The sequence below is a fragment of the Grampus griseus genome (assembly GCF_964374135.1).
Source record: "Grampus griseus genome assembly, chromosome: 6".
Taxonomy (NCBI): domain Eukaryota; kingdom Metazoa; phylum Chordata; class Mammalia; order Artiodactyla; family Delphinidae; genus Grampus; species Grampus griseus.
The window spans coordinates 107,306,412-107,332,468 of record NC_139000.1 but is presented as its reverse complement, the minus strand read 5'-3'; the positions used below and the strand labels follow the sequence as shown (position 1 = coordinate 107,332,468).

Here is a 26,057-nt window from a genome sequence, read left to right as displayed (position 1 = left end):
ACTCTGTCGTAAGCGGGCGGGGGAAGCAGACCTCTGACTGGAGGTGGGGAGTGGGTAGAGCGAGGCTCCTCCCTCGAGGGGGTGGGGTAGCTCGGGGCTCCGCCCCCCAGTGAGCGTAGGAGGCGGGGCTCGCCCTGCGTGGGTGGGGTTCCGGATTTCGTTGTCCAAACAGGTGCGGGGCTCTGTCCTGGGAGGCGGGAGTGGGGGGCGGGTCTCGCCCTTGGGAGAGCTGGTGAGGGTGCGGAGCTCCTCACCTAAGGAGGTCGCTGGACGCTGGGCCAATGCCGAGTGTCGCGGCTTAAGGGTGGAGAGAGAGTGAGTCTGAGCAGATGCGGGGGAAGAAGCAAACCGCGTTTGGAACGTTTATTGTCTTACGAAGGTAGAGAAAATTAAGTTGCTGAATAGGAGAACTTTAGGTGGTCAGGCAAAGGCAAGCCTTTGGTTTTGCTGGGCCTCCGAGCCCGGCGAGGTAATTGTGAAAAGGAAACAGGTTGTCAAGAAATCTCATGAAGTTTTTAAAGGGTGGGATTTTTTTTTTACTTTATATGATTTGAGTATTATTATTTGAATTTTTACCATAAGCAAATTTTGCTTTAAAGGTAATATTAAATTTTTCCAGACAATAAAAAAGATAAAATAGTAGACTATTTTAAAATAAGAATGTTCCATTGTTGTTAATTCTCCAAAGAGGATGGGGAGCCAGCACTTTCCAAGAAGTCAGCAGGGAAGTTTGGGGAAACTGATCCGGATGGCAGGCACCAGGGACCATAGCTGAGAGGGCCCTGGGGAGGTCTTGGCCAGCACAGGGAGACAGGCCCAGCCCCTCCCCAGGTTGTGTCCTGCTGATCCAGCCGGAGCAGTACGGGTGGCCCTTCTACTGAACCGGCTAGGGCAGGAAGTGAGGAGAGGAAGGCTGGAAGGTCTGTGTGCTGAGGGTGCTCAGCACAGAGGAGCCCTGGAGGGGGGATGAGGTTTGAGGGGATGGTGTTTCCATCCCCCCTGGGCCTTCTGGTCTCCCTCTTTCTGTACCTGGCGTCTTCTGGGAACAACATACCCACCACAGGATGCCACCTGCTATAGGATCAAGCACACCCTAACAGTAGCTTCTGGAGCCCCTAACTCCCCATTCTGTAGACTCTGGCTGAGCTGGGAAGGAAGCCAGAGACACAGTCCTTGCCTCACCTCTTGGACTGAATGCCTGGTGCCTAAGAGAGCTCTTCTGAGGCCGAAGGGTTGTAGAGTTGAGCAACCACGTGGTTCACAGCTTACCTCTGTCATTTACAGCATAGCTGTTGTTTGCTGAGCACATGCACTGTTCTAAGCTCCTTACATATATTGCCTCAATAGTAGTTATGGGGAGACAAGCAAGTCACAGTACCTCTGAATCTATTCAGCATGAAGTGGGATAGCCATTTCATGGTGTTATTATGGAAATATCACAAAGCAAGGTTTGTAGCAGGGCCCAAGATTTTGCCTTTTTCCCACAAGCTCACGGATGCTGCTGCTGCTGGAGGTCCAGGGACACAAGGTGGAGCAGCGAGGACTCAGCAGCACGGTGGTTGGCAGTTGGTGGGCACTTTGTAAATATTCTTTGAATGAATGGCTAAATGAGGTCTTAGATACGAAACTCATAAACTGTAAAGTGCGGTGCAAATGTGTGCAATCACCATTCTAAGACAATAGAGCTGGGGAATCTGCCTGGAGAAGGGCAAGCTTCCAGAAGCGCAACTACAGGATAGCAGTGAAGAACACTGTTGCTGCATCAGACTACCTGAGTCCAAATCCTACCGCTCAGTGCGCAGAGCTGGGTGAGTAATTTAACCTTTCCATACCTTAGTTTCTTCGTCTGTAAAATGCAGTGAAATGCCTACCTCACTGGGTTATGGTGGGATTTACTGAGATGATTCACCTAAATCTCTTAGCACTTAGCCTGACATGTAGCGATAGATCAATATGTTCTTAGTTATTATTAGTTGCGTCCTGGACGGGGACGGGGGGCCACCTCAAAGCCCACAGGAGCCTGGGCCTCAGCACAATGGGGGTCAGCACCCAGTTTTCTAAGGGCCATGGAGCCAATTTCTCCCTCTCCCTTTGTGCCGGTGACATCTTAAACAGGATTAAAGTTACAATGACCATGAAAATCGATTAAAGCAAGAAAGGATGTGATGGAGAAAAGCAGTAGGATGTGGTGAGGAATCAGACTGCCAATGAATGAGCTTGGGGTCCTGAACCACATGGAGGAGGTTTCATGTGTCTCTAGGAACACCTGGGGAGCCTGGAGAGCTGAGAGTGAGGCTCCCGGGTCCATTCCAGTTGTCCCTCTTTTTTGGACATGTTACTGTGGACGGTGAGCCCTATTTTCCAGTGGTTCTAGGGCCTTCTTTCATCATGTCTAAATTCGGAACCAAGGATTCTCCCCAACTTCTAGAAAGACGTTGAAAGACTTCAGCTTGGAGTGGGACCCCAGGTTGTGTGGGGTTTTCAGCTTTTAGGTTTCCACTCTTCGGGAGAGGCAGGGGGGCGGTGTAAAAACTCAGATTCTGCAGTCAGGTTTGAATACTGGTTCTGCATGTACTAGTTCTGTGGCCTAAGGGAGCTACTTAAAATCCATGGGCTGTATCTCCTTCGTGTGCAAAACGTGGTTGTGAGGATACAGGAAAGTTTTAATGGATGTATAAGGCTACTTACTAGCGCAGCTGATTTGCAGGAGTGCTCGGTAAGTGGCAGGTACTTTTTTTAGCACAGTTTCCGGGGTGGTCTCAGATTGAATGTTTGAAAATCAGGCTGTTGCATTGTGGAGGCCACAAGGAAGAGAACGCCGGCGCCCCCAAATGGTGAGCGCATTAACTGCAAGGGAGGTATCTTTATGCCAGTCTCGGCCTCCTTAGTGAGGGTAGGTGCTCAGTAAGTGCCCCTCTTCCTCATACCGGCTCTGTGGCCTTGGGCAATTTCCCTTGACGATGGTGGGACAAGAGGGTTTGGACCCGATGATCTCTGAAACCCCTCATGATCTGTAAATGAGTCAGGCATGGCCTCCCAATCCAGGCATCCTTTTTCCTAGTGGGGTTATTTCCCTTCAATTCGACTTGCCCTGGTCAGCTGAGGAAGGAAACCTCAGCAATACTACCCCCAGTCCTTAGCAGCTCGTGTCCTGTAACCCCCCCTGTACTCCCACAGACTCCAGGCCCAAACCCTCCTGTAAGGAAGGGGCTACCAGGAATTCCTCAGCCCTGTCCCTGTGCAAACTGCTAGATTTTAGGCTGCAGGACCTCCAGGGGGGCCTAGGGCCTTGACAACTGCCCTGGGACTGTCCCACTGCTTTACTTCATAGCTAAATGGCAAGGTTTGCTCTGGGTCCCAAGTACCAGGACACCCTGGTCAGATGGAGCTGACCTGGTCAGTTCGACCACCACAGCCTTGCAGCCCTGGACTAAACTGGAGCCTGAGTGTAGGTGTTCTTAACCTGGGGAATATGGAGAAGTTTCCAGAGTTCATAGAACCCCTGAAATTGTGAATGGTGTATGTGTACCACTCATATATGTGTACCTTTCTAGGAAAGTGGTCATGGATTTTGTTACATTTTCAGAGAGGTCTGGGACTCCAAAAATTAAAAAAAAAAAACACTGCCCCAAATTGCAGAAATGACTTTCTTCAAGCATTCTCCAAGCAGGACCCTGTTCCGGTCCCATAACCTGCAGCGCCTCTCAAACCTCATCAACGCAGCTGGGTAGTGAGGGAAGACACCAAGGTCATTTGATGGACGTAAGAAAACGCACCACAGCTACAGCATGGCATGCTGTCCCCATCAGTGTGACAGTGGTGAAAGACCTGAAAATGTTTCCCATCGATCTGCTTCCTCCACTGAAATCAGCTTTCAGTGCCTACAGTCCTTTCTTCAATAGCTCTTCATGATGGCAAATTTCTATTCTTTGAAGGGGGCGTTTAGGATCAGGACAGGTGACAAAAATTGGTCAAGTGATGTAATTCTATTTGGGACCCCCAAATTCTGTTTGTGGCTGAGAAGCAATAAGCTTGGTTCTTTTAGGCTGATCTGAGCAGGTGTGGAGAGCCTCTAAAGGGAGTTCCAACCTGTGTTTTCACCGTGGCTGAAACAGTGGAATTAGTAGTTTCCAAGGCAGCAACTTTGAGAGGCAATGCTCATTTGGATGAAAAGCTTCTGAAACATTTTTAAACCTCATTACTTGGGTCACAGTAAAGGTACTATTTTCCGCTTGGAGAACATCCATCCGGAGTCTCCAGAGGGAGTATTTTCAAATCTTGGGGCCCTGAGATTTCATCTGTACCAACAAGAGTACGTAAGACTCAGAGAGATGAGCCACTTTGCTCAACTTGTGGTTTCAGAGCTGCTGGTCCAAAGTCCTGGATGCTGTATCAAATTCAGTGTGACCCCAGGGATGAATTTCTTCATGTCTTTTCCTGACCATCCTCACAGCATGACACCAACCAGCATGGGACTTGTGCTCCCTGCGTGATACCAGATATGGCAAGGATAATTTCGGATTATTTCTGCTCTCACAACTGCTTAGAGCTTAAAGAGAACTTAAAGATTCCCTCCTCCAAAACATTTGCAGATGAAGCTGCTGAGGTGAAGAGCAGTTTGGTGAAATGCCCAGAGTCACACAGCTAGACACTGGCCAAACCTGGGCTAGAATTCTGAAACCTCAGAATCCCGTGTCTAGTGGTGGGCTCCTCCCTTACTTTTCTTTTCTTTTTTTTTTTTTGGTCGTGCCACACAGCTTGTGGGATCTTAGCTCCCCGACCAGGGATTGAACCCGCGTCCTTGGCAGTGAAAGTGTGGAGTCCTAACCACTGGACCGCCAGGGAAGTCCCTCCCTTACTTTTCAAGGAAGCAGAAGCACAGGGGGAAATGGGTACAGAATCTGTTCCAGGAAGTGATTGTATGGTAGTGTTCCCCTCCGAGAGCCCCCGGGACCCAGAGATTCACCCAATAGGACCCCATGAGCCATTTTCAAATAGTCAAAAAAGCCCCAAGGTAACCAGCTATCCGATAGCCATACCAAGAGTGCAGAGCAACCTAAATCGAGCATCTCTGCCTAAGACGGGAATTCAATCAGCTTAGTGTTACGGACTATCTGGTAGTACTTGTCAGCAGAGATGAGCAGTTATGCTTTCTGTTCTTTAAAAAACTGAAGTGTAATTTATATGCAGTTTGGGTTTTGATCTATAAAAAGTGAGAAAAGCCCAAGTAATTATGTAGACAAAATAATTTCAAAACGTAGGGTGGGGTAAAGGGGAAACTTTGGCTATGGTAAGGCTGGAGGCCACATTAAGGAAACCTGCAAGGATGTTAAGGGGTGGGGGGACAGGAAGACTTCCTGAAAGTGTGTCCAGCCCATACCACTCCAGAGAAGTCTGGGGGATTCTCTGACTAAGTACAAAGCGATGGCTTTACACTGTAAAGCACATTAGCTGGTATCACTCATTGCTTTGTTCAGCAGAGTCCTGGTCAAAGGTCTGTTTAGGATTCTGTTATTTCAGTCTTACCTCTTTTGTTTCCCAGCCCAGCCCCAAAGTCTTAAGAGAATCAAGAACCCTAGAAATAACGGATCTTTTCAATTTTTTATTTTCATGAGTTCTAAAGGAAAAGGACAGAGGAGGAATGATAGAGCTAAATGTTTCACATGTCTAATTACAACCCAATTCATCTGAGTAAATCTATCTTAAAGAAGCAGTGGCACAAGAGACTACAATATCTTGGTTGTAACAGGGGTCTACTGGTAGTGTTCACTAGTATCATTTACTAGTAGTGAACTTCATCTGAATTAAGTCCTGCAATCAGAGATTCACTGATTTGGAACTTCCAGACTGCCCAGTGATTTGAACTTCAAGTACATCTGGTTAAAAACCTATGCAGTCACATGTTTATTTCTCAGGTGAAGCAAGGCCACCACAGCTGTAGGACAGAAGGCAGTCACCGCAGAGCAGGGAGGGGATGGAGTGTGTGCGTGACGGGATGTGGGGATCTCACGTATCACCCTTCACTCAAGAGAAGCTCCCTCTTTGGGTCTGTCTGAAAACCCCCTCGCACAGGGCCTGCCACCGCTGCTAAGCTGGGGCTCAAGAGTACCACCCGGTACCTTGCAGGCTTTTCCTGGTTCCACTGCTCCTGTTAGCTCAGAGCACGGCTGTGTATGATTGCCTCTTTCTGTAAAACTAAACCCACAATCCCCCAGGCTTCAACCAGTGATCTAGTCATGCACAGACCTAAAGAAAACTGGACTTTGAGAAACTAGGTCTGTTTTAATGCCATTCTTGCTTGGATTATTTAGTTCTCCTTGTTATTGAAGTCTTTTTGCAAATGTTACAGCTGCAGCTATTGGAGGGAAGATAAAAATTGCACAGGAGCCAGGGTGAAGTAGAGCAGCAGTGCTCCCAGGAGGCTAAGGAACTGAACGGAAAGCAACAGTGTCCAGGGCAGGGAGCCCTCAGGAGCATGGATTCCACTTCCCAGGCTAAACCTGGAAGCTTAGAGGCTGGTCCTTGGTTCTGGGAAGATACATATCTGTGTTGGTAAGGATGGTGGCGTGTTTGTGTTCCAGCTTCAAGCAAGGCAAGGATGCAATCTGAAGAGTAGTTTCCAATGTCAGAAAATGATTTAAAAAACTGAAAACCCGTCACCTCCACTCCCAAAGCAGCTTTCCAAGTGGCTGTTTCTCATGCGCTAGTATCCAAGTCAGTCAGTTCTGCGGGCTCGGAAAGGGGGGCACATCAAATAAACTCCAGCCCAGCTCCCTCTGATGCATGTTCAGTGAATATAAACTTATTTTCACTACTGTCAACCCAAGCCAAACATAATCATGGCTAAATCTGCTACTACTCACCCCCTAAAGGCATCCAAAAGTCAAATATTAAGGATTAATGCTCTCGACTGTTAAAATGATTTGACCTGTGCTTCAGAATCTTTGTCGTAGTGAGAGGTGAGCCCGAAAGGGAATGTGAGGGATGTCTGAGCCCGAACACATGCCACTGGCTGCTGCACTCACCGTATTAGGCCAGACATTTCTTGTTGCTGGCCCCCTACCCCCCCCCACCTCCAGCCACTTCCCAACCATCTGGGAATTGCATCCTTTTGAGTATCCTGATTGGTAGCAACTTGACTTACTCTGAGGATGCATCGATTTGGGAAAGCAACCAAGTGTGGTGAGCAAGGAGGCTGAATCAAGCTGGATTTCACCATCTGGAGTGAAGCATAAGTTATGATTATATAAGGAGTGAGGTCAATCTTCTGGTAGTGTGTGTGTGTGTGTGTGTGTGTGTATTTCTGAAAACCATTCCTGAAGGGAAGTGGCAAAAATGTTCTCAGCAAAGACTTCATCATCAGAAAACACGTCCTCCCCAAGGCCAACATAAATCCTGGTAGGTTTTATTTTTGGTTTTGAATCTCTTGTTATTCTTTGCTAGAGTTACCGGTTACTCATCCCTTTGGATGGTAGCTGTGTTTAGTAGCTTTGGATATTTCTCAGCCAATTAAAAAGCTTTTCCGATTTTACATAGAAGAATGGTTGTTAAGAGTTTTTTTTTTCCCTTACCTGCTCAAAAATAACAAGGGTGTTGTGAAAGGTCAAAGGCCGCCAGTTGCCCACTGGGTTTGGCATAAGCCAGCTGAGCGGCAGGAAGCTACTGCCAACAATTCTCAGTGGGGGTGGATTTGCCTGTCCGGGTTCCGTTCCCCAGGGCTTAGGGCCGCTCCCCTCAACCCTACCTCACTTTTAAGATGAAGCAATTAAGCAATTCTGTAGACTAAGAAAGTGAAGACAAAATGGACAAAGGAGAAATTTTCACCTTCTGTGCCACTGGCGTGGAGCACCACTGACCTCCTCCAGGGGCTTGTTTGGATCAAACCAGAAAGTAGGAGATGACAGAGCACGTCTAGTGCATGTCTCAAACCAGGAGGGCTGGAGAGACCACTGCCCTGCAGCTCTGCCTCATGCTCCAGCCACTGGTGTACCCGAGGGGAGGTCTAAAAATGCCCCCTTCGTTGGGAGGCAACTTCTGGGCCACAGGATATTTAGTTAAGGGCTGGTCCAACCCTCTCCTAGGAAAGCAAGCCTAGAGGTTACCAGTCAAGGTCACAAGCTAGTCCTTGTCACTAGCCCCCGACACACACAGAGGAAGCCTCGGCCAACTGCCGAAAGGAATGAAGGGAGAAGCGATTCAGACGCAGCCTGTGAGCGGATCAGCAAAGGGGCCTCAGTGGCTCAGGGCTGCCTTGCAAAGGGCAGCAGCGAACCTCCCAGCAAAGACCTCAGAGGGAGGAGGAGAAGGGGAAGAGGAATACAGATAAATTTATTAGTTAAATACTGATTTTACAGCCATTTCACCTTAAGACAACGTTAGCAGGTTTGTGGATTAAGGAAGGTATATGAAGGCGGCTTTCTTAGAAGAAAGCGATGTAAATGATTAAAACAGAACCTGGGTTTAAAGATACTCTCTGCTACCGCCAGGAGGATTTGGGCTGGGGGCTGGGTGTTTGGAGCACAGAGGAAGGCCAGTCAGCTACATTCTGTTGGCAGCCAGGACACGGAAGGAAGCGTCTTCGTGAGCCCAGGGCCACGGGCAGCGACAGCAACGTGGAGAGGCGGCCGATTCCCAGCCCGTGAGAGTGGGAGGGCACCCCGCCCCCGGCCGCCCGCCCGGTGTCTTCTCATCACTCGTCGTCTTTCTTCCATGAGTTGTGTAGTGTTGGTTTGAAATTATGTTGAGAAGCCCCTAGCATTTGGCCTCCTGGACAAAAGACTGCTGCTGGAGAAAGGACGTGGGTGCAGGAGCTGCGCCCCTCGGATGCCCTCGGTTGTCAGTCCCGGCAACAGACGCGTCTCCGCGGAACCACGGCGCATGCGCAAATTCCAGGCTGACAACCCCGCCCCGCGCAGCGCAGCTCCAGGCCCGGCGATGGTGTCCACTAGACATCCTCTCCAGAAAGATCTCAAGTCTTGGATGAATGCTAGTCAAACTTGCTTCAGCACCAGAACCGTTTTTGTTCTTACTCAGGACCCCCCTGAGCGTGATGGGGTGGAAGAAGGATTTGGGGACGTGTTCAGGCTGCGGGCAGAGCTGAATCACCGAGAGCAGTGGAGGGGCGCTTATTTTCAGAGGCCTCGGGGATGAAGAGAAGGAGCGATTTTAGCCGCGGAAGGAACTTGCGTGGGAGGCAAAGTTGCCAGATTGCGAGTTTGCCGAAGCCACTCTGCGGTGGGAGAAGCGGCCCCTCCTCCATCTCCCCACGGAGCATCCGGTAACACTGGCCCTACCCCGTGTTTCTGGAGTCAAGATTCGGTATGAGGGATGCAGGTGTGCCGAGCCGGAAGGGGAGTGTTGGGCGAGGGCAGGACCCGCCGAGGGGCCAAGGCGTCCAAACACACGTCCATCAGATACCCTGATTCAGGCTGGAGCAGGGGCCCCGGCACCCTGCCCTCGGATCCCCCGTGCCGGGAACACCGTGCAAAAACCACCATTTCGGGCCACAGCGGTGGAAAGACAAGGGAGAAGGACATCTCGTCTCTTGTCAGGGGTGGTGAGGCAGAAAATGAGAAAGAGTCTGCAACTCCGTGGAAGGGGCTTAAGTGTGATCTGGCGAAGGGTGGGGGCTCTTCCAGATCAGAGTCTGCGCTCTCTCCAGTCCCCCACCTGCAAAGCTATCCAATAAAATCCAGTGCCCGCTCCCCTAACCAAATCATTGACTTCAAGTTTCTTCCCAGTTGTTGTCTGGAGTCATTCCCAGACAGAGCAGGCCGGCCCCCGGGAGCCCAGAGCCTCACCTCTGCTGTCCTCCGAGTCCCAAGTCCATGCAGGAATCCAAGGAGGGAAGGAGGTGACATTATGCAGTGATTATGTCCCCGTGACTGTCAGCCAAGGCCAGGCTGTTCCAAGGGTCCTGCTTGGAGCTGGCCTGCGGTGACTGGTTGACAGAAGACGCATAACCTTGCGGAGAGAGCTTCAGGGCCGAGAGGACTGGGTGGATGGAGGACCCGTGGCCGGACATCGCGCTGACCGAGAACGTCTGAAAGCGAGAAGTAGTAAGGTGCGGTCAATGGGATCCCTCCTGGGGCTCAGGAGGGGGTCTGGGCTGGAGAGGGGAGCCCCATTCCACAGCTGTGCCCAGGCTGGCTCCCACCCCAGGAAGGGGACGAGAGGACAGGGCCAAAGGAGAAGGGCAGGAGAGGCAGCGGGCAGCACTCTGTTCCCCTGACCCCTGTGTGCTATGGGATTCAGGGGGTCTGCGTGACTCGTCAGCTGCTTCTGAGCACTGACCCAGTAGCTTCGTGACTATTCTGGTTTCTCAGAAGCCTCTGACGGTCACACGAGGCATTTTCTACAGTCTTTTCACCATCAATCTCCATTTTCAGAAGGAAGCCATCCCCCCGCCCCCCCTCCCTGCCCAGAAGGGGCTCCTGGCTCTCCTGGCCCCAGGGCACCAGCTTCTCTTCACCCTGACGGCAGAAGGCTCCTTAGGACTCGCCCGCCTCAAGTACAGGCGGAGAAGAGATCAGAGTTACTGGGAGACCGTGACCAAGCTTGGGGGCATCCTGATCCCGGTTGGGGGAACCACACAGGGAAGGGGCTAGAGGAGCAGGATTGCCATTGTATCTGACAGAGGGAAACGAGGGTCCTGCTGGCCCGTCTTCTGGACACACATGTGAAGCTGGACCCGCAGCCAACCCTTGTGACAACGGCATCCTGCCTGTGACCTCCTCACCAACCCCAGCCCGCCTGCCCTGCCCTCTGCAGCTTCTACACCTTTGCCCACGCCAGGAGGGGCCTCCTCCTCCCCTTCCTCCTGTTAAGATCTACCCACCCTCAAGGCCAAGGTCAAGCCACCCTTACTTAGGAGACAGACTGGCCTAGAAAGCCCCGCTCCGCCTCCCACACAGTGGCCGCACTCTGATTCCGGTTGTAGCAATGCTGTGTGCCAGCACACGGGTCCTGGCACAGAGGAATTGCTAAACGCGTGCATCACGGTCGTGTGTCCAAATCGCTGTAGCTTGATCAGATGTGCTGAAACATATCCTCGTGCAGACAGCCCCTCGCCTCGGGCGGGAGCCTGGCCGCCTGGAGTCTACCCCCCAACGAGCAATACCTGCGACAGGGAGCTGCCGTGCCCATAATGGGATGAGAGCCCAGGCTCTGTCTTGATGGGACGCATCTCTTCCGCGCTGCTGCTGGAAGCGCTGGTGGTGGGAGGGAGGCTCTCACTGCCCGAGGGACCTGGAACAAGGCAGAGTCAGGACACCCAGCCCAGGGGCAGGGACAAACGGATGGCGGCCCTTGGAGACAGCCAGGGCAGATCCGCACTAACGGCTTGTCTACATTTGCTGGGGAGAGAAGCAGGGTCCTTCCATCAGTGCAGGGCAACGGTTCTCACAATGAAGCAGAAGTAGCAGAATTTCAAGGGAACTTTTTCAGATGACAGGCTCACCACCGCTTATCCCAAACGCTTGGGGCTACGTGTGTCTCAGGATTCAAACTTTTGGATTTTAAAAAGGACAAAGACTGAGTATTAACAGAATACCTGCAGCGGGGTCTGGGACAACACCCCGTAATTAAATACATTAATAGTTCTACAGCAAAACATGGGAATATTCGCACATGGGATAACTGAAGACTGTAACTAGCCTGTGTCAGTTCAGATAACATTTTACTGCCAAATCTAGCTCCCTGGATTTGGAATTTCGGATAGGGGATTGTACACCTGAACCGACGCCTGCTCCCGCTGGGACCCCACCATGTAAAGAGATGAAGTTCCCCAGGGGAAGGTGCTGTTTGTATAAACAATGTGGAAGCAGGGAGAAAGGCCGAGGACCTGGTGTGAGCCAGTGAACGCTCTGCTAAGACGTGACTGCCAGAAGGAGCGAGCCACTGTCGAATCTGGAAAAGGAGAACTTTGGTCATGTTCTCAGCAGTGGAACAGGGAAACTTATCTGACTTTGTCAGGCCTTAGATTAGAAGATAAACTTTCCATCATATCAGCCGACTTAATTTCTCCACAACTGCCACATTTTCCAGTGAAATCTTTAATTTGACAGCGGTACTGAGGAGGGAGTGCTCTTGGTAGGGGACCCGAGTAGTCCTCATTCTGAAATCTAGAAATTGAGAAGGCAGAGTATATATTGAACAGAATATGGGCCCTGAAGTGAAAACTCTTGGGTTTAAATTCCAGCTCTACCCATTCACAGCTGTGTGACCCTTGTGATGTCACTGCCCTCTCTGAGCCTCAGCTTGCTCATTAGTAAAATGGAGATCATAAATGGGGTCTCATGGGGGTCTGTAAAGATCAATGAGATAATATTTGTGAAGGAGCTTGGCAAGGTACAGAGTACTACATGATGTTAATTATACACTGGCTTACAAATTAATGTTACAAATCAATCTGAACATGACTCACAGGACCCTGTCTTCCTGCACCCCACTTAGCCCAAAGCAAATTGAAAGAACTTGAGTTCCTGAGTGGCTGGAGCACCAAAGATGGAGGGACCGACTCATGTTCCTTTTTCCTCCAGGCCCTCAACCGGTCCAGCTGGACCTCTGCAGTCTTTGCAGCTGGCAAAAACCAGGCCACAACATGAGTTGAGCCTGCTTTAAAACCTCCCAATATGTTCCACGGTGATGTTACTTTTGCACTGGGTTATGCATTCTGTCCTGAACGGCCGGGGATGGACGATGCTATCATTACACCCTGGTAGCCTGGGCTGGCCCACCTGAGCATACACGATGCTCACACACTCTGAGAGCTACTGAGTTATTCATATAATTACACATCGATCTTTTTCTCACCTGCTGGTGTCTTCGATTTGTTAAGGTTCTTGGGCTTCCGTTTTCTGGTTTGAATCCCCTCTTTCCGCATCGCAAGAGGCCTGGGGACCTAGGGGGTCACAAGTCAGTATACGTGGTTTTCCATTTGTACCTGACCCGTGACATTATTTACACACACACACACACACACACACACACACACAAATACACAACGAGAAGGCCAGATCTATGCAATTCCTCTACAAACCTTGGGGCTGAGGCTGAGTGAATCAGGCCTGGAACTCCTGCTGAGCAAGAAATCAATTCTACCAAAAAAAAAAACGTGTTGAGCATGTCTATTCCATGCTGGGTATTATACTAAACTCTAGAGAAACAAAGACCTAAAGACACAGTCCCTTCTCTCCAGAGGTTCACAGTTGGGAAAGACAGACAGATAGAAGATAACCAGATTCATAGGTGATGAGGGAAAATAGAAAGGAAACACTGAACTGTGTCCCGGGCTGGGGGAGGGAAAGTGGCACATGGGCACATCAAGGCAGGCCTCCCTGAGGAGGTGATGCCTGGGTTGTAGGAGACTGTCAAGTCGATGAGGGGCAGACATTTCAAGCAGCAAGAACAGTACGTGCCAAAGCCGCTAACTGATCAGCCACACTGGGACACTGTGCGAGTGAAGAGGGGGTGCTATTAATAGCTATGCCGAGATCATGGGCACGCCCTGAGGCGGCCTGGAGAGTGGGGATGTAAAGTCACTCTACACGGAGCAGCTCTGCACCGTGCTGAGCCTGGCTGGGGCAAGTGGTGGTTTCCATGGGTGTCGGGAGCAGCGGGGACAATGGTGGAGAGACTGCCCTGTGGCCAGTGCCTGAGTCCTTTATGACAGCACTTTAGGGCGTCTGAATTCTCCTAAAGAAGCAGTGACTGTCGGGCATCACACTCCTGAGCCATTCAAGATGCCTAAACAAGTGTCAGGGGTAGGCCTGCAGGGTCATCTTTCTACTATTTTAAAATAGTGTGCCTGCCCCACATCTGGCTTCTTTCAGGCCTGGCCAACCAAATTGTTTAGCCCCTGGTCTGTGCTAGTGTCCCATATGGAACTAACAGAGGCCACACCCGCAAATACAGAAGGACAAGTGATGACCACGTCGGAGATGTGAACATGGAATTGTAAAGAAAGAAGTGCAGGGAATTCCCTGGTGGTCCAGTGGTTAGAACTCTGCACTCTCACTGCTGAGGGCCCGGGTTCAATCCCTGGTCAGGGAACTAAGATCCCACAAGCCGCGCATGGTGCGGCCAAAAAAAAGAGAAGTGCAGTAGCATACGTGAACTCGAACTGCCTTCTAGTCAACTGCGAGTCAGATGAGACAGCACTCCCACTCGTGGAGGAAAGTATCCTCCCCTCCCCGCCCTGCCTCCCCCTACCACCCCTGCCCCCGCGCCCACCTCTTGAAGACCATCCTGACTTCAGAAGAATCCTGTCCTCATGTTTATCCCCACCCACCTCAGTACTTTTTTAAAAAAATTGTCATAAAATGCACATCACATAAAATTTACCATCTTAAGCATTATCAAGTGTGCAGTTCAGTAGTGTCAAGTATACTCGCATTAATGGATAAAGTCACCTGTGACAGTATAGTGTAAAGAAAGGGAATGCTTTCTAAAAAGACTTCGCAGATTTTCATCTTGAATTTTAAGTGGCAATTTTGAATTTCGGCTGCCAGTGCCAACCTCAAACCTGTAATTCTTAACACAGACGTTAAGATCGTACTCGTAATTATGATCAGATATATGTTAATTGATTTTCCTAACTTGGTGTCAGTTTCTAAGGATAAGTCTCCTCTTAGATGCCATAATTAAATGTGTTTAGAGGGCTTCCCTGGTGGCGCAGTGGTTGCGAGTCCGCCTGCTGATGCAGGGGACACAGGTTCGTGCCCCAGTCCGGGAAGATCCCACATGCCGCGGAGCGGCTGGGCCTGTGAGCCATGGCCGCTGAGCCTGTGCGTCTGGAGCCTGTGCTCTGCGGTGGGAGGGGCCACAGCAGTGAGAGGCCCGCGTACCACAAAAAAAAAAAAAAAATGTGTTTAGAGCTGATGATAAATTTCTTAATCTTAATTATTCTGGGAGTATTGTCCTAGAGACATTATGTTCTTATGAAAATTCCAAATACCAAAAATGCCACAGGGTATTTTGACATAGCGTAGTGATGGTGGGGAGAAGAAATGCATGTGACTGAGAGAGTCACTAATTCAGTGTTTCTTAAAACTTTTTTTTGTTTGTTTGTGGTACGTGGGCCTCTCACTTGTGGCCTCTCCCGTTGCGGAGCACAGGCTCCGGACGCGCAGGCTCAGCGGCCATGGCTCATGGGCCCAGCCGCTCCGCGGCATGTGGGATCTTCCCGGACCGGGGCACGAACCCGTGTCCCCTGCACCGGCTGGCGGACTCTCAACTACTGCGCCATCAGGGAAGCCCCCTTAAAACTTTTTTTCATCAAGCCCACCCCCAAAGCCTTTTAAACTTTTTTTTTTTAAATAGTGCCCCAGTGAATTTTTTTTGGCCGTGCCACATGGCTTGTGGGATCTTAGTTCCCCAACCAGGGACTGAACCCGAGCCCTCGCCAGTGAAAGCATGGAGTCCTAACCACTGGACCGCCAGGGAATTCCCCCAATGAATTTTAATATCATAGATATGCTGTATATGTATTATATCTGCTTTATACATGAAAAGACTAGGGGCTTTTTTTGGTCCTACTTGGGGGTGACACCACGTGACACCATTCCCATTTGAGAATGCGCATGCTAATATATCTTTTTTAAAAGGAGAGGGGACCTAGTGATAGACATTTGCACTGGCAGATGTATCTCTATGTGTGTCCAAATCTTGAAGCAGTATTTTTTTCTGCCAGCGTCACTAGAAAATAGAAGAACTTTGTTTTCTGCCAGTCACCATCTTTTAACAGCTGTGCTTTATACCCTTCCCACCATAGGCATCAGACAGATCATTTCCCACTGGCTTTGGAGGTCTTGCTAGATTCTTACTTGATTTATAAATGTACCATAAATAGAATCATTCAGGTTCCTTCTCATTTATAAAAATCAATTAAAATCCTAGGTGAATGAATTTATTTTAATTAAAGTTTTTCATCATAACACGTTGATAAATGGCACTGAAATTTTACTGATGAGTCGACTGTCATATTCAAGTAGGCTGCTTGCAGGAACTGATAGAACTATTGGTTGATTTAAAATGTAACACAGATGCCAAAGTTTTAGTGTACATTATTACCTAGACTACTGCATTATCTTTGTAAAAATTTCCTCAGATGCTATGTACAGGTGCCATGTAAAACAGGCTAACGTGCATTTCTATGAGAATTCTGGTAAACTGCCTTGCTATGATTTTTCATGTAAAGTATGTCCTCTAGTATTGATACAGAGTATGTCTATTCACCAGTCTACTGAAACCTAGTGGTTTAAAATATGATTATTAAGAAATAAGTTTTTGGGCTTCCCTGGTGGCGCAGTGGTTGAGAGTCTGCCTGCCGATGCAGGGGACACGGGTTCGTGCCCCGGTCCGGGAAGATCCCACATGCCGTGGAGCAGCTAGACCTGTGAGCCATGGCCGCTGAGCCTGCGCGTCCGGTGCCTGTGCTCCGCAACGGGAGAGGCCACAACAGTGACAGGCCCGTGTACCGCAAAAAAAAAAGCAATAAGTTTTTAAGAAGACTTTATTTAAGTGGGATCTAGAAGATGTGATAAGTACTTTTGACTTCAAAATAATGAATTTATAATTGGCCTCTGTCTAAAAACTTGAATTGCAGTGGATTTGTACCTAAACACAATCTTATGCGTAATTGTATGAAATTTGGTGTGGATCAGAAAGGCTTTCCCTCCCCACTTTTTTTCCTTCTATTTAACTGTGGGCTATTAGCAGCCATATCAAATCCAATCATTTTAATTTTCCAATGCACCTATAATCCTTTTATCCTTATTCTAAGATTATCATTTCACCTCTTAATGAATTGAAAAAATGGTGAGGATACTTTACAAATTCACTCAATCACTGTCAATTTAGTAACTCTTTATTTTTTTTAAATAAATTTATTTATTTATTTATTTTTGGCTGCTTTGTGTCTTTGTTGCTGCGCACGGGCTTTCTCTAGTTGCGGCGAGCGGGGGCTACTCTGTTGCGGTGTGCGGGCTTCTCATTGCAGTGGCTTCTCTTGTTGCGGAGCACGGGCTCTAGGCACACGGGCTTCAGTAGTTGTGGCATGCGGGCTGTAGAGCATACGCTCAGTAGTTGTGGCACACTGTGGCACACAGGCTTAATTGCTCCGCGGCATGTGGGATCTTCCCGGACCAGGGCTCGAACCCATGTCCCCTGCATTGGCAGGCAGATTCTTAACCACTGTGCCACCAGGGAAGTGCCCCAATTTAGTAACTCTTAATAACCTGAGTTAAAGTAAAAGCTCAACTGCTCGTGCCTACCATAGAGCCGTTGAGGACACGTGGCAACAGATCTGCTCAGTCCTTTGCTTTGTAGACTTTATCTAGAGGGACCAGTCAATATCTTATTAAACTATGATATGATTAGAATGGTTATGGCTGTATTATTGCAGGTCTGGGAACTATGCATTAAATGTGTCTAATGAATTTGGGGTGCTACAAAGTTATCAAATATAACTGAGCTGTTTCATTTCAGGGAATTTCCAGTCAGTGTAACCATTTTTAAATATTTTAGGATGAAAATAGTTTAAACCATTTTTTTAAGCTTGAAATCCTGAAGGCTGTGCTTCAAGTTGACTTAGAGGTAAACCTATTGGGGAAATAAGTGACCCACTTACAGACTGAAGGCCTCTATTACTTCAGAAAGATGTTCTACATTTTCTGGCATCCTAAGAATCAGATTTTATCTCTGTAAGTACACCTCATTTCCATTCTAGTTAGGACTAATGGATCCTCGTGTGGCAAAGAGCTGAAGAATGGGGAAGACTGGATAGCTGATAATCCAGATAGTTCTTAGCACTCTGAACAATCCCAAGTACAGCCATCCAAGCCAGTAACTACACTGCTGCATTATTTCTTTGTGAAATTTGCTTCTTGTCTGTACTCTTGAAATTGAATAACATTTCATGAGACTCCTTAAAAAAAAAAGTATACTTGCATTGCTATGAACCATCACCACCATCCACCTCCAGAACACTTTTCATTTTGCAGAACTGAACTCTGCTCATTAACTGGTCACTCCTCATTTCCCCGTCCCCTCAGCCCTTGGCAACCACTATTCTACTTTCTGTCTTTAAGAATTTGACTCCTCTGGGACCTCATGTAAGTGGAATCACACTGTGTTTGTCCTTTTGTGACTGGCTTCTTTCATTTAGCACCATGTCCTCAAGGTCTATGCATGTTGTAGCCTGTGTCAGAACTTCCTTCCTTTTTTTTTTTTTTTTTTTTTGCGGTACGCGGGCCTCTCACTGTCGTGGCCTCTCCCGTTGGGACGCGCAGGCTCAGCGGCCATGGCTCACGGGCCCAGCCGCTCCGCGGCATGTGGGATCTTCCCGGACCGGGGCACGAACCTGTGTCCCCTGCATCGGGAGGTGGACTCTCAACCACTGCGCCACCAGGGAAGCCCAGAACTTCCTTCCTTTTGAAGGCTGAATAATATCCCATCGTATGTGTAGACCACATTTTGCTTATCCATCCATCCATCAATGGACACATGGGTTGCTTCCACCTTTTGGCTATTGCGAATAATGCTGCTGTGAACATGAGCATACAGATGTTTGTTCGAGATTCTGCTTTCAATTCTTTTTGGATCTATACCAGAAATAGATTGCTGTATCATATAGTAATTCTATTTCTAATTTTTTACAGACACAATCCTTTTAATACCTGCATAATATTCCTCTATCAGTTCCTTTTATCGTTCCCCTATTGAAGAACAATAGTTTCTTTAACCATTTTCCTCCCAAAGGTTTTTTTCCTCCATTTTCATTATTACAATGATTCAACAAGTATCCTTGTATACACGTCTTACAAAAGTTGACCCTTGAACAACATGGGTTTGAACTGCATGGGTCCACTTAAATGTGGATATTTTTTCAATAGTAAATACTACAGCACTACATGATCCGTGGTTGGTTGACTCTGCACATGTGGAACCACAGGTAAGGAGAAATCATGTACACGTAGGGCAGACTATAGGTTAGAAATGGATTTTTGAGTGCAGAAGGTTGGCACCCCCACCCCCTGCATTGTTCAAGGGTCCATATGTTTTCTTATGAGTATTCTTAACTATATTTTTAGACTTTTTTTTTTTTGGCTGTGTTGGCTCTTTGCTGCTGTGCGTGGGCTTTCTCTATTTTTAGACATTGTTAAGCTCATTATAACAAGAAAACATGAAAAGATGCATGAGATTAAGTTAATAACAACCCCTCCCATCTTACTACTATCAATCCTCTGCCCATGAGGCAACTGGAATAACAGCCTGTTTCTTACATTTTAAAAAGTTCTCAAACATGTGTGCACATGTACATATCTATATACATATGTATGTGTATTCATCCGTCCAAAAGTGTTCAATGTATATATAAGCAACTACATATAAATTATGTTCTCCCTCTTTCTTTATAAAACTGGAACCATGCTATGTACAGTGTTCTGCGCGGACTTCGTTTTTAAGCACTATGTAATGGAGATTGTTCCAAATTAGAACATAAAGAGCTTTGGTAATTCCCTGGCGGTCCAGTGGTTAAGACTCTGCACTTTCACTGCCAACGGCCCGAGTTCGATCCCTGGTTGGGGAACTAAGACCCACAAGCCGTGTGGCCAGAAAAAAAAGAGGCTTGTAGAAGCTCTCTGTGTTCTGGAAATATTAATCCTTTTTCTCATGTATGTGTATATTGGTTTTACTTTCTTGGGGTATCTTTTTCCATACACTAATATGAATGTTATACAATCAAGTATATCTAATTTTTCTTTTATGGCTTAAGAGTTTTGAAAACTTGCTGAAGAAAACGTCTCCTCCCACCCTTAAGGTTATATAAATACTCCCCCTCTACATTTTCTTCTAGCATTTTTATTGTCTCTATTTAAAGATGTTTTACGTTTCATATGTTTAATACATCCAAGTTTGTTTTTGCTTTTGGTAGGAGGTAGAGGTCAAGTTTTCTTTTTGTTTTCCAGATTATGTCAATACAGTCATTCTTAAAAAGCTATCCCTTATCCATTGAATTGTTACCTTTGTTATACATCAAACTACCACACATATAGACTATTTTTTAGTCTCTTCAACTGTGAAATGGGAATTAGACTTATGTAATGTTAAAGATGGAAATGATGTTCCATAGCAATGTCTCTGTTATGGTCTGAATGTCTGTGTCCCTCTCAAATTCATATGTGCACAAACCTAACATGCAAGGTGATGGTATTAGGAAGTGGGGCGTTTGGGAGGTGATGAGGTCATGAGGGTGGAGCCTTCATGAATGGGATTAGTGCCCTTATAATAGAGACCCCACAGTGCTCCTTTGCCCCTGCCACCAAGCGAGGACACAGAGAAGTCTGCCACTGGACAGGGGTCCTCCCTCAACCCTGCTGGCCTCTGATCTCGGAGCTCCAGCCTCTAGAACCATGGAGGTTAATTGCTATTGTTTAAGCCGCCCAGTCTATGGTATTGCTATAGCAACCCTAACGCACTACGACAGTCTCTAAGGTCCCTTCCAGATCTACATTTCTTTGCTAAGAAGGAGAAAATGAATTATGATCTGCAGGGAGGAAGAGGGGTGAGACCCGAGCGGTGGAGGAAAGCGCGGGACACGGTCGGGGGACGCTTACGCCGTGGAGCTTCATGTAGAGGCCGCAGGCGTTGCACACGGGCTCGCCCTCGGCGTTGCGGCGCCACAGAGTGGTGGTGGTAGTCTGGCAGTTCGCGCAGGAGAGGCCCACTCGGCGGGAGGCGGACTGCAACACAGGAGACAGACCCTTCAGGTCCAAGGACAAGGACACGGCAGGTGCCGCAGCATCTCGCTTCACCGGCAGCAAGTGTGGGGCGCGGCTGTGTGAGAGTCTCAGACCAGCCACTGCACAGGATGCTCGTCCCTAAGCCTCTCCTGGGGGCGTGGGGGCAAAAGGGCTGTGCTGCAGGGGATGGCAGATCCTGGTCATAACTGCGGCGTCAGCAACATTATCAGTCACTCGCGTCAGGGAAAAGCCCAGCAAGTCCTGCACGCTGTAGGCAGAAAAGCTTCTCCCCAAAGTAGAACGAATCCGGGCCTCAGGGGCCGGGAGTGAGTGGGGGTGAGGAATTACTGTGTCCGAGTGTCTTCAAAGACTGACCTCAAGAAAGGGAAGCACCAGGGTTTATCCCCTCTGTTCTTCTTTCCCTAATATCTGTGGAAAGCTAGTTCAAATTGGTCAAAATCAAAGTTTAGTAGAAAAGACCAGGAAACTAGGAGACAAAAACTTGGTTCCAACTCTTCCCCAGCCACAGGGCCCAGCGTGCCCCACATAATCTCCCTGGTCTTTGGGTTTATCAACGGATCAACTGAAAACAGGGTAAGTCACAACACAGAAAGGATGAATTAGCCTTCCTTGTGGAGTTGATGTGAACATAGGCGATACACCAGACCACGCTGGGTCGGGGAGCAGGAAGTCTGGACTCTGGTCCCTGAGGGGAGACTCAGTGTCTAAGTGGCCATGGGCAAGGCCATTAGTTTTTCTGAGCCTCACTGTTCATTTCTGCACAATTAAGGGGTTGAACTAAATGGCCTGGACCATCCTCGTAGCTCAAGCCAACTCTGAAGGCGTAAGAAATTACTATTTGCCACTCATCCAGCCCTTAAACCTGCACCTTCTCTGAAACATGACTTGAAGCCCCAAACTCAAAACCAGGAATTTCCCACCAAGGCCGAGCCCTGAAGCCAGGAGCTGACAGAAGGAGAGAAGCCTGGCTGCTGGGCGCGCGGCACTGGCTTACCAGGCGGCGCTGGGGCTTGATGAGGGGCCGGTTGATGCCGTTCATCTTGTGGTAGAGGCCGCAGGCGTTGCACAGGTAGTGTCCCGTCCCATCCCGCCGCCACAGCGGGGTGGACATGGCCCCGCAGTTGACACACTCTCTGCCTTCCGAGAAGTCGTCAAACATATCTACTGGGTGGGAAACAATACAGAGGATTAGTTCTCTGTTTATGCCAGAAATCTCACAGTGGAGAATCTAGACACCAAGGAAATAATGCCCTCTCCTTGCAAGGAGTGGAAGACGGATCGCTTTGGGCTGCCTGGCTTTTCCTCGCTTGGCCCTAAGCCTTGGGAACCGGCTCAGAGGGCTGTCCTAGCAAGCGGACCTTACCCCCGGCATCCCAGACACAGCAGGCTCTCCCTGGTCACGAGAAAGGGAACAGAGTGTGGCAGAGACCGCGAGCGCCTGGATTTCTCTCTTCAGAGCCTGGCGGGGGCGGGGTTTCACCTAACACTGAGTTCCACTCAAGACCTTCTTTCTCTCTTTTTTCCCTTTCAAAATTGAGATTCCATTTCCTTTTCAATAAAAATATAATAAATATTTACTTCGGGAAAATTAAATGCTGGGATGTGTAAAAAAATATAGGAATCATACATAATCCTGTAACTCAAAGATCACCATGTTATTAACATCTTGTTCTGTTAGATCCTTTGCAACATTTTATATATTGACATATTTTTGTCTACTTGAGGTCAAGCTGTATCATTTTGAGCCCGTTTTTTCACTTCGTAACAAAGCGTTTTCCCACATTAGAAATTCTTTAAAAACGTATTTTAGTGTATATTATCCCATGCTAGTACTGCACCATCCTTTATTCTCATTGGACTTCTACTTAGCCAGTTTCTGACTTTTGTAGACACCGCTCATTTTGAAAACTAATCTTAGCATTTCTGCTTATTCCTTAGGATACTCCCCCTAGACGCAGAATTACTGAGCCAGAGGGACTATCTTTTTCTGAAAGTTCTTGAAATTTTCAAACTTTCCTGCAGAAAAAGGCTGTAACTCATTTTTCTCATTTCAATGTATCTGTATGATATGCTGTGTCATAGCTTGACATTTTTCTTGCTTATTGGAACATAAAATAAAGGTGCATATTATGAGCAATGGTGTTTTAGAGTGGAACCCGTCCACAGGAACGTGGCCATCCCTGCCATTTCCCTGCACTCACTCACAGGCCCCTCCCTCCCCATCCCCTTTGTCTTCCATGTCTATAGAATTTAACAATTGACTCATCTCACTCGTGGCCATTTCAGTCATCCTGCTGAGACAGGCTGGGCCAGTTTCCTTATTCCTTGTGATCTACATAAAGTCTGGCTCAGAACTTCCAGAAGTCTCTCTGACTCCATGTATACAAAATGCTTCCTATTTTGAACATTTTTATATCCTTTCTAAATTTTCTGTCCCTAAATACAGCCACCCTGGTGTTCAGATTGTTCTTGTCCTACTACCAGAGGCAAAAGTGGATTTTTCTCTAGTTCAGGGGGCAGACTTGGGGACGAGGGTAAGAGCTCTCCCTCCATCAGCCTAGCCCCTTACCCTGGGGTTTAAGGCCGCACATTCTGCTAGTTCTGTGGCCTCGCTACCTGCTCTGAGGGAACTCGGGCTGGAGAAGAGGATGGTGGAGGCCCTCTCCTCAACTCTGGGTACACAAACAGTCATTTGCACCTGCAAACAAGTAACTATGAGTAAACAGTGTGCAGGTGTGAGGGGCTGTTTGCTCAGGCCGGGGAGCTGAGCACACATCGGTCACAAGAGAGGCTATTTTTGCACCTGGGTCACACTGAGAACCCTCCAGCAAGGTCACCTGCCTTGAGAGCCGCACATGACACGATGACTCCTGTTCCCGGCTTGCTTCCCCAAACCCGGGGGGAGGCGTGGAGTGAACAACCTGCATGTCACCCTCCACCTGCCCTTGCCCGGCGGCCCTGCTCCCTCGGCTCAGCCTTCCAGTGAGGGGACTGGAAAGGCCAGGGGAGCTCACACAAGGCCCTCAGACCAAGGAGGGGCGCTGGCAATGTCCTCATTTTGTAGAGTGTTTGCAATCAACACTAGATGGCGCTACAGCCCCTAAATTGATCCTCTGCATTCCTGTCTAAATCACGACGGAGGGCTTTTTACATCACCTTTCCAGTCCAAACAGAGCACAACCCAATTAGTCTATTTTTTTTTTTAACAATGAAAAAATTTAAACATATTAAAAAGTGGCCCAAATAGGAAAATGAGCGCTTATTTAATCACCATCCAGCTTCCAACAATTTGTGGCCAATCTTGTCTCAGGTACACCTCCTCCACCCACTTTCCCCCATCCTGATTTCTTTTGAAGAAAATCCCAGACATTCTGTCATTTCACTCATAAATATTTCAGAACGTGCCTCTCACCGATGAAGATTCACACTCTTTTCCTTTTAAAGATAAGCAAACCAACCTCTTTCCTATGTTCCAGTTCATCTAAAGAAGGCTGCACAGGGAGAGGGTCTTTCTCCATCCATTCCGCTTTTCTGGAGGGGAGATTCCCTTTTCTCTTCATATTTATTGTTTTACACCCAGGACAGGATCTCAGCCCAGGAGCCTCCCTAGCAGTCCTGGTCTCTCTACTGGTTACTGGCCTGACTACCTTGGGAACCCAGCACCGAGGCTCGCCTTAGAAATGCCTTCTTGCCACACAGAATGGGTTACACAGTCAAGCAACCATTTTACAGGCTGGGGGAAGGCACTGGAGGTTGGCAAGTGTGTATTTGTCACCGACAAATACTTACTGAGCATCTGCTCTTTCAGCACTCTGATAGATGTCACAGGAGCTCAGAATGCTAATGACCTGGTTGGGCAGATCGGGTCAGAGTATCAATAAGGAGTAAATATTACTGAATTCATTTGGGCCACATATCTTAAACAAGGTGGGCATTACGGGGGCAGAGACTTCTTGCCTAGGGTAGGAAGTGCAGTCCCAGATTGAAGAGTCAGGTGTTACAACAGCAGCCAAAGGAAGGATGGGGAGGTGAAGGCCGTGCTTCCTAAAAGCATCCCTCAGGTGCACCACGTCTCCTTACAACCCACCACACCTCCAAATGGGCAAAGTTTCCATATCTTCTACCAGAAAATCTTGCCATCCAACCCACTCAATGGAACGTTACATAATTGTAAATGATGATGACAAAGACAACCTAACAATAAAGAAAAATGCCTACCTCCCATGTTAAATGAAAAATGCATCACGCAAAACACCAAATACACTGTGATGGCAGCTGAGACTACCAGGAAGGGGCTTCTATTAGGCTAATCAAATTGTACAGACTTTTCATTTTTTTTTAATTTTTTTATTTTTTAAATTTACTCAATTATTTTTGGCTGCGTTGGGTCTTCGTTGCAGTGCACGGGTTTCTCATTGCGGTGGCTTCTCTTGTTGCGGAGCACAGGCTCTAGGCACGTGGGCTTCAGTAGTTGTGGCATGTGGGCTCAGTAGTTGTGGCGCATGGGCTTAGTTGCTCCGCAGCATGTGGGATCTTCCCGGACCAGGGCTCGAACCCGTATCCCCTGCTTTGGCAGGTGGATTCTTAACCACTGTGCCACCAGGGAAGTCCCTGGACTTTTCATTTTTTAAAACACCGTTCTGTAATGTTATAATTGCTTACTTTTTAAAATGTGAAAAAAAAATAAGAATGAAACAAAAAAAAAATTTTGATCACCTCAAGCAGCTCCCAGTACACTCTGGGGGAAGGGACTGTTTTGCTCTCTTACATCTGACACATACATATATTTCCCCCCTTGAACTGAAGAAGGGAGAGAAAAAGGTTCAAACCCTGCTGTTTAGCACCCACTCTGGGGGAAGTGGGAAGTGACAGGCTGGGAGCCCCAAACCAGCACCATCATCTGACGGTGTGAACCTTGCTAATAACCACTTCATCAGACATGCACTGGGTGGAACTTCCCGAGGGCAAGTGGGCAGCAGCCTGATTTCTAATAAGGAAGGGCACAGCCATGGCCTTGAATTACGAAAGCCCCACCCACCCAGTGCTGGGCATCACGGGAACTGGACCAACCACTTAGAAGGCAGTGGGAATCCAGCTCTCGGAAGTGGGTCAGCTTTACCCCACATTCAGAGGAAAGACTCGTAATAATAGTTGTAAAGTACTTTGTAAATAAGAGGAAAAACTCACAACAATGGTTGTTAAGTGCTTTGCAAACACCAAATGAGATAACAATGATAGGTTATTGTCAGGGTTGGAGGGTTTGGGACGGAGTAGGGACAACCAGGGAGAACC

At 48.1% G+C, this 26,057-nt stretch overlaps 1 protein-coding gene across 2 annotated transcripts in view; it reads right to left on the bottom strand.

Moving 5' to 3' along the window:
* Positions 1-9,859: 9,859 nt before the first annotated feature.
* The window catches only part of GATA4 (GATA binding protein 4), a gene marked incomplete at both ends in the record, with an annotated part of 48,240 nt that continues 32,042 nt past the window's right edge, over positions 9,860-26,057 (bottom strand). The window contains 5 exons of one of the 2 annotated variants that reach the window (XM_082656986.1): positions 9,860-10,042; positions 11,120-11,247; positions 12,814-12,901; positions 20,619-20,744; positions 21,760-21,929. In XM_082656986.1, the coding sequence (XP_082513112.1) occupies positions 9,860-10,042; positions 11,120-11,247; positions 12,814-12,901; positions 20,619-20,744; positions 21,760-21,929 (695 nt within the window). The remainder of the gene's footprint in view (positions 10,043-11,119; positions 11,248-12,813; positions 12,902-20,618; positions 20,745-21,759; positions 21,930-26,057) is intronic. The other variant, XM_082656985.1, reaches the window with a different exon arrangement.